At 32.6% G+C, this 13,209-nt stretch overlaps 1 protein-coding gene across 1 annotated transcript in view; it reads right to left on the bottom strand.

Moving 5' to 3' along the window:
• Positions 1–11,353, bottom strand: part of MMRN1 (multimerin 1) — an 80,618-nt gene extending 69,265 nt beyond the window's left edge. The window contains exon 1 of the mRNA XM_066385819.1: positions 10,693–11,353. Within this exon, the coding sequence (XP_066241916.1) occupies positions 10,693–11,261 (569 nt within the window). The 5' untranslated portion in view covers positions 11,262–11,353. The remainder of the gene's footprint in view (positions 1–10,692) is intronic.
• Positions 11,354–13,209: the final 1,856 nt, after the last annotated feature.

Raw genomic sequence — 13,209 nt, 5'->3', positions numbered from 1 at the left:
AGACATAACTTCTTATGAAAATGAACACTCTTTTAAAAAAATTATCTGATAACTCCCCTATCAGCCTCCCACACTTGACCTAACACTCAACTAAACCTACCTGACTTGAGGGAGTATAAGATCTCAAATAACCATTTCTTTACATTGTACCTAAAGATTGTTACAGATTACAAACCCAACAATATATACATGTATTGATGAATTAATAAATGTCTCAGGAAAAGAACTAAGTTTTCCATGGAATTTAATTTAAATAAAATAATAATTCTTCATAACAGAATAATTCATTTATGTTGTCACTAAATTTCTTATAAGGAACATTATTTTCTTTTTTCACTTTTATAAGATGTTATTTATTCATTTTACAGAAAGAGAGAGAGAGAGAGAGAGAGAAGGCGAGAAAGGAGCAGGAATTATCAACTCCCATATGTGCCTTGACCAGGCAAACCCAGGGTTTTGAACTAGCGACCTCAGCATTCCAGGTCAATGCTTTATCCACTGTGCCACCGCAGGTCGGGCAGGAATATTATTTTCTTAGTTATAAGGCTACAAATGCATGGGAATATATCCCATCAACAATAAAAACTACAAAAACCTTCCTGACCATGACTAACAGAAAAATTATGAAATTTTGGTGTAGTACATAATTGTGTGCTAACCCCTCCAAAATACACAGCAATTAAATATCCACCAAACTGAATGATGACAAGTGATACAAACATACTCTGAATATAGCAAAGGTAATCATGTGTTTTCAATGGCCTTTTACTACTTTTGCAAATCCAATCTGCTCATTTTCTTTTCAAGTCTGTAACAAGTCCGACATATATGGTCAGTGCCTTCTCTCTCTCTTTCTCTCTCTCTCTTTCTTTGTATAAATTAGTAAAAAGTAACTTATTTTAAAACAAAAATAAAATTTTAAAACCAAGATTATATATATTCCAAGAAACTTAATTTTGTTGTTGTCAGTAATGAGGGAGAAAACATTCAAATAAAGCCACATTTGGTTTATAGTTCAATAACTAAGTGCCTGCAAATAAATATGTGTTTTAAGTTTGTAAAAAGAAAACAGATTTCAGTTACTACCACCAGTCAGGAAAAACACTCTCCTTAGTACACTAGGATAGTTTAAGAGCATGATTAAAATATCATGGATAACAATAGCCAAAGATGGAAACAACCCAACTACCCATGGACAGTGAAGAATAAACAAAATGTATCATATGGACATAAAGATCTACATCTATCTATCATCTATCTATCTATCTATCTATCTATCTATCTATCTATCTATCTATCATCATCTATTTATCTATCTCTATCATCTATCTATCTATCTATCTATCTATCTATCTATCTATCTATCTATCTTTCTGCCTACTGACCTACACTGGAATATTATTCAGTCTTGAAAAGGAAGGGGATTTTGTCACATGCTATTATTGCAATGGATGAACTTTGAAAACTTTGAAGTTTATCATGCAAAGTGAAATAAGTCCATCATGTCTAGTCAAATATTGTATAACTTCACTTATATCAGGTACATAAAGTAGGCAAATTCATCAAGACAGAAAGGAGGGTGGTTTCTAAAAGCTGGGGAATGGAGAAGTGGGAAGTTAATTTTTAATGGGTACAGGTTTCAATTTGAGAGGATGGAAAACACTCTGGAAATGAATGGTGCTGATGAGTACCTACCAATGTAAATGTACTTGATGCCATAGAACTGCACACTTAAAAATAGTTAAAATGATAAATTTTGTTATTTTTTTTGTATTTATTTTGTTTTCTTATGTTTATTTTATCAAAATAAAAATACATACTAAAAATTGTCATGGAAGCTATAAATAATTTGCATGCTTTTTTCTAAAATCAAAGGGAGTTGAAGAAGGAAAAGAGGAAAAAATAAGTACAGAAAAAAAATATATATGTCAAAAAGAACAGAAAAGAAGGAAAGGAAAGAGAAGGAAAATGAGATGAGAGGTTTTTTTCCATCTCATAGCATCATAAACACCTGTGTTTTCTGCATCTGTTATGTCAGATTTAGGTCATTTCTAATGATGAAGGACTATTGAACATGATTTTTATCTCTCCTTTTACTTCACACGTGGAGGCAAATGAAGAAAAGATTTTGTTTAGCTGTTTAAAAATATTTTTTTTTTCTGTTGTTGAATTAAGTAAGAGAGGAGCAGGGTTGGGGATAATTCCATTAGTGAGCCTGACCAGGCAGTGTTGCAGTGGATAGAGCATCAGACTGGGATACAGAGGACCCAGGTTCGAGACCCCAAGGTCACCAGCTTGAGCGTGGGCTCATTTGGTTTGAGCAAAACTCACTAGCTTGGACCCTGGCTCTGGCTCGAGCAAGGAGTTACTCGTTCTGCTGTAGCCCCACGGTCAAGGCACATACGAGAAAGCAATCAATGAACAACTAAGGTGTTGCAACAAAAAACTAATGATTGATGCTTCTCCTCTCTCTTCGTTCCTGTCTGTCTGTCCCTATCTATCCCTCTCTCTGACTCTCTCTCTGTCTCTGTAAAAATGTCCCTGATTTTTAGAGAGGCATGTAATATAGTTATTGACTTGATGCTAGGGTCAGACTGTGTGCTTTTATATCTTTACAATTTATTAGCCATTAGTTTGTAAATTGTGGCTTCTTCATATGTACAATAAATACAATATGATTTATCTCACAGAATTATTGTGAAACTAAATAAGTTATATGTAAAACAATTGCTGCTGCTGATAATGATTTAAAAATTAGATCATTTAGTGGACTTTTACTGAAGGGAATAGATATCTATATATTTAAATATTTCCTTATTATTATTATTATTATTATTATTATTATTTAGTGAGATTGAGAGAGGGAGAAACAGAGTGAGGGACAGACAAGGAGAGACAGATGAGAAGCATCAGTTTTTTGTTGCAGTAGTTGTTCATTGATTGCTTTCTCATATGTGCCTTGACCAGGAGTCTCCAGCAGAGTAAGTGACCCCTTGCTCTAGCCAGTGACCTCAGACTCAAGCTAGCAACCTTGGCCTTCAAGCCAGCAACCTTTCGGTTCAAGCCAGCAACCATAGGGTCATGTCTATGATCCCACGCTCAAGCCAACAATCCCGTGCTCAAGCTGGTGAGTCCCCCTCAAGCCAGCAACCTCAGTGTTCTGAACCTGGGTCCGCAGCATCCCATACTGATGCTCTATCCATTGCATCACTGCCTGGTCAGGCAAATATCTCCCTATTTTTTGCCTCACAGTAAAGACATAGTTACATTTTGACATCTTTCATGACATAGTAAGTTCTTTTTAACCATAATTGCTTATATAGATATCAGGTCAATAACAATTTCCAGAAAACCATTACAGAAAATAATTATCATCATTTATATTCAATTTATATGATAAAGCTTAGCTCTCAGAAAAAATATATTCAAAATGTCTCTATAGTCGTAAAAGTCTTATAAACATACATATTTCCCAAATGTTATAAAATCTTTATTTTATAAGAATTTCAATTCAACTAAAAAGGGAAGATCTTTTCAAATTATTAATTTGAAAGAGTAGAATATACATGTAGTTCACCAGTCATAAATAAGAAAGTGGTCCAAAGAAAATATACACAATATGAAAGGAAAAATAATAAACATCAGAAACAAGTATTTAGGTTTAATGAAAAGAATCTTCATATGTAAACAACACATAAATAAAGTATTAGAATTTTTATATTTATTTTTTGCTAATAGTCTAAAAAATAAGTTTTTACTGATACTAATCTTCTTAAGAAAAATAACTTTTCAAACAAAAAATTTTCATATTTGTAATTAAATTTATTTTAGTTTAAGTACCTTTATAAAGTTCATCTTTTTTAAAAATTTTAAATAATATTTATACTAAATTATAGAAATAAATATTTGAAACAAATTAATTTTATAAAAGAATAATATAAATATTTAAAACAAATTACTTTGATAAAAATATGTAAATATATATTTAAAACATTTTGAAAGGCAATCATGCAAAGCTTAGATCATGGGAAATATGTGATCCTTTAATTTTCTGGTTAATTAAAGTTTTAAGAAGAAACTCCTTTTTATATACCATACTTTGCAAATAAAGTCTTCTGTCAGACATCATTAATGTACTTTCCATAGTAGGCACAGTACAGTGAATGGAATTGAGTTTTTGATGATAGGGGACTATACACTGCCTCAGAGTCACAAATTATTGTGTACGGACCATATTCGTCATCTAAAATTTTAGAGAATGCCCTGAATGTGTCCTTATCCCAGAGACACATGGAGTTTGCTTTTTAGATCCAACTTATTTTCTAAGTTTTAAAGTCAATAATAGTATATTTTAAGAGGTACATTGAAATATATATATTTATATATATAACATTTTCAAAAGTAATAATTTTTAAAGTTATTTTAAAACAAACATTTTCACAAATATATTTTACTTAATTTTCTTGATTTGTTTCTTTTCCCCACACTGTGACTTCAGCATGTTCAGAGACAATGTAAAGTGTTTTTATTCCAGCAGGTGTCAGGCTTTTCCAGTGTGTAGCCTGCAAAGCCTCAGGAAAGGCAAGCTAACAAGAGGCTGTGATGCTTAATTCTACACATAATCCAGTTCCTGAAAATTGAGTCTTTTAGAATTTCTTCCTAAGTAATAAATTTTTAAAATAATATTTTTATATTAAAAAACCAAGATATTGAAATACAAAATTTTCTTATTTAATCACCTGGACTAAATACTTGTTAAATTCGAGCATGTATAATACAATATGTACTTATATATTCAGTACTAATTTACTGAGTAGAAATGCCAGAGGAATGAAATAAAATAAAACAATGAGAAAAAATTAAGATACAGAATATACTTTATTTAGTATTAGTTTTTACTGACAATAATACAGTGGATGCATTTACTTAATTCTCCAAAGAAATTTAAAAAATAATCTTTAAAATAATAGTATGGCTCTCTTCAAAACCTTACAGCATGTGAGAATAATTCCCTTTGGATGCTAGTAGGTCTGACAATAACTTTGCAAACTACAAATGATCTATAGATTGAATATTTGTGTCTCCTCCCACCAAATTCATGTTGAAATTTAAACGCCCAATATGATAGTTTTTAGAAGTAAGGCATTACCTCATGTAGAATTAATGCCCTTATAAAAGAGGCTCTAGAGATATCTCTCACCTTTTCCACCATGTGAGGACGCAATGAAAACTGGGAACTTGGAAAAGGCCCTCACCCAACAATGCTGGCAACCTGATCTCAGACTTCCAGCTTCCTGAACTGGGAGGAATGAATTTCAGTTGTTCATAAGGTACCCAGTTTGTGTAATTTTGTTACAGCAGCCTGAATAGACTAAGACAACAAATTTTATTGATCAGATTTTTCATATCTAAAATCTACTCATAATTCATAGAAATAAGTAGAAAAGTGCATATTATGATAGACAGAATTAATTTTAGTTTTCATAATTTTATAAAAACTTTTGTATAAGTAGAATTTATACTTTTACATATTATATTAGAAGTCATAATTCACTTAACTTAAGCCACCTACTTGTACATACATCAAAATATGTAGCTTATAGAAAAAGAATAAACAAATGAAAATTAAAAAGAAGCCAAATTATTAAACTCAGGAAATAAAATATTTATGTTGTTTTGCATTAAACTTTTGGAAAACTCTGGGCTAGACCTGATTTTAACCCTATCTTTTTCACCTCCCTTTTATTAAAAAAAAAATAGAAAAAACATTAAAATGTCCTAAGTAGAGTGTGCATATTTCTATAGTTCCCAAATTCATACCGCTAGTTGATCTCTACTCTAAACTCCAAATCCATCCACAATCCACAGAGTTTCATTGAACTCTTTCTACACATCTGGCACTGTTGTAAACAGTAAATAGAATAGTAAATAGTGTGGTGGTTGGGGGGGAGAAGAGGGGAGGAGAGAGGGGAGGGGAGGGGCACAAGGAAAACCCAGAGGACAATTTGACTTTTGGTGATGGGTATGCAACATAATTGAATGACAAGATAACCTGGAGATGTTTTCTTTGAACATATGTACCCTGATTTATTAATGTCACCCCATTAAAATTAATAATTTATTTTAAAAAAGAATAGTAAATAAAGAAGGCCAGGTTCTTATTTTCATAAGATGTCTATTCTACTGTTGAAAGACATAAAGTACACACTCTTTACATAAACAGACCCAATAATTTCAAATAGTGCTATGAAAAAACATAAGGGTGATCAAATAAGGATTGCGAATTTACACTGAATAGTCAGAGAAGGGCTCAGAGGAGGGACATTAAAGCTGCAATTTCATGAGCAAAACGAGTCCATCATTCTAAATACTGAAGGAATAGCATTCTAGCAAGAGTGAGCAAAAAGTTTCCTTGAGATATGGTTGACTTGACATATTCCATAACCAGAAAGAAGACTAGTGTGGTGGGAGGAAGTGAAGTGGACTGAGCTTGGATTGTAATGGAAGATGAGATCATAAAGATAGGCAGGCTCATGTCAACCAAGACCTGTGGGTTGTGGTGAGGATCACGCATTTTATTCTAAATGTAATGGAAAGATACTCTGTGATTTTAAACCTTAAAATTCCACAGATTTTAAAACATATCTCTGAAATTAAGAATATATTTTGAAATCAATGGTATCTTTCAGCTGGCATTGGTCAGTTTCATTTTAAATATGAAAAAAGGTGATATATAATAATAAAAAGTCTGAGTCTAAGAGATAAGTAAATCTAAAAATTCTAAGAAATGATGTTATATTTTCCTTTCTTATTAGCATGTAATACAATATGTCACAATAGATGAAGTTTTACATTCAATAAAATGCAGTAATAAAATGATTTAAAAGTTTAAACACTTTAAATTTAAACAGTGTCATATGTCAAATCTATTTAATAAAAAATGAACAGATCTGTTGCTTATTCAGAGCATGTTTACAAAGAGCAAGAGTGAAAATAATGGTAAATAATGGTAGCTAGGAAGGATGGTATAATGAAGGCGAAGAAAATTTGAGGAATCTGGAATATATTGGAGGGGACATCAACAAAAATTCTTGATGAATTACATAAAAGCTAGAAGGGAAAGAAAAATGGCAAGAATATACCCACGGTTCTAGTTATGAAACTAGCCATTCACTGTGATGGTGAAGATTCAAATCCAGTACCTGTGTGCACAGGTTGGGGTTACAGGAGAAGTTAAGTAAGCAGTTGACATTCACCAATACCTCATTTCACCTATTATCCTCTTAGGAAAGGTTTACTAACCTCCCGTGTAGGCCATGCACCCTGTTATATACGCTAATAAACTTCATTCAGAATGTTTATCACCATTTTAATGCAACAACAGCATTTATGATTCACTGTTTTTTTTCCCATGCCCATCCCACTGGTCTGTAGAATTCATGAGGGCATGACAGAGGAAGTTTTTGTTCATTGTGTTACCTTCAACACAAGCACAATGCTGTGGACAGATTAGCTCCTCAGCAAATACTTGTTGAACTCATAAATGCATTAATCTTAATTTCTTTTTTATCCTATTTCAAAGTGCTTGGTCACTGGCAAACACCTACTCTGCTAGACAGAAAACCACAACTCTGGTGTAGTCAGTAGTGACTGCCCTGCTAAGATGACAGAGAATACAAGATGAGACAAAATATGCCAGAAAAATCCCCCAGGAGATATAAGTATTCCTTTTAATAAGAATCACTATAAAATTCCAAGAGCAGTAGGAAAAAAAATTTAAGTTATTCTTTAATCCCAGATTATCTCAAACCAATTAACCCAAATCAACTAGGTTTTATCAGAGAGAAATAAGACTATTTCTTTAGGAGGGATTCTTCTTCATATCTATATGCTGATCTATAAATTCACATTTAGTTTGTTAAATACTTCTTATGTACTTATAAGCCATAGACTTTACTAGCACTGAATATATGTCTCTGTATTCAAAAACATCAGAGGTTCATTATAATACACTTTTAGAGTGCAGTGGAAGAAAAAGTCAAAGAGAGCTACATGAACAGTTAGAAGGATCACTTAATTTTGCCTAGGAAGGCTCGTGAAGGTATTATTAGGCGTAAAGAAAGTAGGTAATGGGAGAAGAAGACCAAACAGGGAACAAAGGTAGATATAACAAACAGCATATTGTGAACCAGAAAGCTACAAGTTTTAGTGACCAGGAAGTCACAGAAGATGAGGCTGAAGACAGGCAGAAGCCAGACAAGGATGGCATTGTATGACTAACTGTAAAGGAATCTGGACTTTATTTTGGAGGCAAAGAGTAACCTTTAAAGGTTCATAAGCAAGGAAATAAACTGCTCATCCTATTTTTCCACTTGGGAGAATAGACTGTACTTGCTAATGAGCATAATGTAGGGACTGAAAGCTATATATCTCTGAAGCCAGTCAACCTGAACTTGAATCTTTGTCCTGGGATGTACTAGTTAAGTGATCTTAGAAAAGTTACCTAACCTTTCTGCAAAGTAACAACAGAAGCTTCTTTATGGAGTATTGTAATGATTAAACAATTAAACATATATGTTTAATATATAAACAGACATATTTACTCAGAACTCTACAGTACTAGGAACACATGCCATTAAAGAGGTAACTTTTATTATTATTATTTGCTAATCAAATGAAAATATGAAAGACCTCTTTTGACCTTATCAAGTCTTCTTTGCATCAACACTGTGTCCATAGAAGACACACTTAAGTTTTCTGTCACACTATTATTAACTGCACTGTCTACTGAGCAAGAAGTCTTGAACTTCATGGAAAGGATTACTAAAAAACAAGAACAAAACTCTCAGGTTCACCAGCAGCTCAGGCTAAAAAATGTCAAAGTATAGTTGATACTTTTCTCCAGAAATAATTTGATATTATTTTCATTGGAAATTCCATGGAATAAAATTCTGCTCAGTAGGTTACACTTTTAATAATTTGTTTCCTCCTAACACATATTAAAATTTTAAAAGTATGATTCATATGTTGGTGCTTACCTTTTATATGAATAGCCCTTGGAGGTGGGAATTATTCTTAATTTTTAAATTACTAGTTTTAATGATGAAATAACTATATTCCACATTCTATAGGCTATATAAATTTTAAGTGATATTTTCATTTGGATTGTCTTTTGATTATATTTCCTATTCCTTTGAAAAATCTCTTGATGACAATATCTCTTAAAAGTTCCCAATCATTTCCTATGAGTTCCTAAGAGTTCTATATAATTGGCTTAAAAAATTAAGTTATAGAGTTTAACAAAATATAGTTAAAAGAAATGATCATGTAAGTGACTTAGAAAAGGCTATCAATAAATGGTATTTATCATTATTTAATAAATCATGTTCTGTTGTCCCTAAACATGAGAAAGTTTAATTTATATCTGTTAAAATGTCTGTTATAAACACAAAAATTTTTTGAATATTTTGAAATCTATAGTGCTTGTTTTACAATAAATTTGGGTTGTTCTAAATTCCACCAAATTAATAAGTTTTTAATCAAATCAGATTTACTTAAGTGTTTTTAAAATCTCTATAACTTTTGAAATACAGTGAATTAAGAGTACAAATCTATTGGCTTGTGTTTTTCCCAGTTTCTCTTCATCTTTCTATCCAACAACAGTTTGAACACAATGTCTTTCACGTAGCAGGTATAAGTTACTATTATTAGCTTGAATCATGTTTACTCACTGAAGCTCCTAAAACATTATTTGGTATCTTGAAATTATTTTTTAGAATTAAAAAGTATTTGAAAATTTAGTTTTATAACACTAAACTTCTAATATTATACACATACAGATAACTTTGAACTTTAAATGAGTAAAATACTGACCTGTACTTGATAGTTTTTTATTCCTTTTGAAAGTCTTTAGTGATACCTTTTCAGCTTTGTTTTGTAATTTACTTCAAAAACTTAAATTTGCTTTTCCTATTCATCACATTCATGATGATAGTATAACTCAATGGTATAACAGTACTAATAAAATAGAATTTCTTGAGCATCTATTCTGTGAGAAGCACAGATTTAAGTGTATTTCATTCATTTGAATCTTGCGTGATAAGCCTGCAAAGTTATGTTATTTATTTGTACTCCCTATACTATTATATATATGTATTTCACATTAGAAGAAACTGAGGTTCAGAGACATCAAATGGTTTGCTCAAGGTTATGGATCTAGAGAGTACTGTTGCTAGGATTCCAACTCAGCACCACTTAGTTTGATCTTGGTAACTGTATGCTTTCCACAGTACCAGACTGTTTCAATTTTTAAATATGTTCACATACCAACTGTACTGACATTTTTTTCTTTCACATTGTGAGTGTAGTTTTGAGCACAACCTACAATACTCTTAAATTAAATTAACTAAACCAACAGTCACTGTGGTATTACATTCTTTGTTAGTAACTATCCCAAGTAAAACACCTCTCTCTAGGTGACTCTGACAACTTCAATTACAACAGAATTACTGCATTTTGTTTGTTCTTTATTTCTTCATTAAATAAGGTAACACTTCATTACTTTAACTGAAATATGGTTCAATTTTACTTTGAACATAAAATCATTTTCTGGAGTGAGATAGTTTAACTCTTAGCTTGCAATCTTACAGACCTTATAGTTAGGGAGAAAAAGAAGCAAAGAATGTTTCTTACTTCTCTCTAGTTGTTTCAAAGCTTGACTTTTGATAGTTGCTTCTCTGGCTTTCACTGGTGTCACTTCTGCTGAGATATATTTCCCGTGAGGATCGATTTCCCACATTGACAGCTGAGTTTAGAGAAACCACTTGGTGATTCGATTTTCTGGCAAAGCTCTGAAGAAATTTCAGCGTGGAGTTGGAAAGGACCACTGATTCTGCTCTAGGACTCAACTGGATGCTAGATTTGGTTGGGAGCGCAAACGTTTGTAGCTTCAACACTCTTTCTTCTGTCTTCTCTGTGGACGTGAAAACTGGGTTCCTCACAACCTCAGGTGATGCACTTGTTTCTGAGGGAAACAGCACTGGTTTTGGATGATTCTCTTGGGAAGTTCTTGCCTCAGTGGCTGTCCCAGCTGATGTAATCTGAGTGGTGGGCATTATTTGAAGACTTTGAACTGGAGCAGAGGTTGTATTCTTCTGAGAATGTTCATCGTTGGATGTAGTCCAAATCTGCATAGTATCTTTAAGTCCAAAGCCCCCACTCCATATACTAGAAAGCAGGACAAAAAGCCGTGCTCCCTTCATCTCAGTAGTTTGAAGCAGAAAAGCTCATGTGGAATTGGGGGTTCAGTTCCTCTAGCCTTTTCAACAGCCGTTTCCACACTGAATCTGCTAAGACAGAGCTTTGCCAATATGAGATGTAGAGGAAACAGGTTTGTGTGTTTTGTAGTGGACTCAGGAAGTCTGTTTTCCGTTTCTGTAGGTTTGGTGTGACCTGTGGCCTCTGGGAGGATAGATCTACAGAAGAGGTGAAGGGTCTCCGACGGGGCTGAGGGCAAATGGGAAAACACAGGCGACTGTTATCAGGAAAACCCCTGAGGAAAACATGAAGTAACTGCTTTCCTAGGTACACTCATGTTTCAGATGTTGCTGATTTTGAAGAGGAACTTCATGTTGATGACGGGGAGTCTCGAATTTGTTTGGATGGAATGAATGGAAGAGTTTAACATTTTGTTCTACTACACAAGGAAATTGAGAAAAAAAATTGTGACACTTCTTTTCCACTGTGCCTTATCCAAAGAGCCACATTTTATTCAAGTGCTTATACACAGCCACACACATAAACAAAACCTCATTTGCGGTGTCTCTGCCCTTTCATACATCACAGAGTTAATTATAGAAAAAAATTAAACCTTATTTTTATGAATACATTTCAGCTGTAGCATTACTTGAAGCTAATCTCAGTCCTAAGAAGTAAAAATTATACAGATATATAAATACAAGGGATTCACTTTAAATTTTTCTCTCAGAACTTTAACCAGAACTAATTAATGAAATGGAAAATCAGAATATTACTTCCTCTGTTTTTTAATTCTGATCTTCTAGTTGTTGGAGGTAATTAGTATTTTATCACAAAGGAATATATGAAGAAAAATGGAAATTGCATGAAAATACATTAAAATGGGATCATATGTAATACTTTTGTACTTTTACTGTAATACAAAATATACAAACTATAGATAATACATTAGAACTAAAGTGGTCAAATGCTTTTTTTATGTTTTTTTAAAAGATCTGCTTTATGACATTTATGATTTCACTACTTTAGCAAATCTCTGATTCTTAGCTTTCAATTAAGCTCTCTCATTCATAAAATAATTCCATAGGAGACTCTTCAGATATATAAATAAAAATTAGTTCATTCATTCATTCAATAATTACCTAGACCTTAAGTTGACTTCAACAAGGCACTTTTAGGTACTGAAATTATAAATGAGAGCAAGAATATTATTGGCTTTCAATATGCCTATGTTCTATTATATGTTATCTAAAAACTAGATCCATATGTAATTTATCTTCCTGTCAACCTTTAGGCTATTGCTAAATATTCAGTCATGTAATGTTTGCTATCAGAATTGGAAAATGTGAAACCTAGTACCTGTTTGGCTTTGTATTACTGGAGACATATACTTTTGTCCTAATCCTGGATACAGGACACCAGGATTTGCAACAAGGCCTTATTTTTCTATGAATTACTAGCTACTTGGTCTCAGTACCTTTTTTTTTCTCCTGGGTCTTCACCATTCATTCCTATGAGTATATTGTTGACATATTAGAGAGTATATAATACAAGGTTATTTAAAGTAGAACATATTAATCAGCAGCAACTTCAATTGACTTTGATATAGAATACAAAGCATCTGCTCAAATATACCACAGAACGATCCCACAAGTCTTACATTAAAAGAGCAAGAATGCCCAGCACACACGATCCAGGAAGCAATTAGTTACTAAAAAGAGCAAAGAAACTGCACAATTTTCAAAGCACAACATAGTTTTAGTGCTGAGAAAAAGACATCACAGCTTTTTTATCTGGAAAAGACACAAGCAACTGCCTTTAGCTTAGTGTAGAAAAACCCAAGTGAAATTTTTCTGTTTAATAATGTGCAATTTTAAATCCATTTCCTTAGACTTAGTAAAAGTAGATGACTAGACTATCTTGAAAGTGTTAAGAAGTAACCGGAATAACGGC

The sequence above is a fragment of the Saccopteryx leptura genome, chromosome 5 (assembly GCF_036850995.1).
Source record: "Saccopteryx leptura isolate mSacLep1 chromosome 5, mSacLep1_pri_phased_curated, whole genome shotgun sequence".
Classification (NCBI taxonomy): Eukaryota; Metazoa; Chordata; class Mammalia; order Chiroptera; family Emballonuridae; genus Saccopteryx; species Saccopteryx leptura.
The sequence above is the reverse complement of the archived record's forward strand: the minus strand, read 5'-3'. Positions and strand labels throughout refer to the sequence as shown.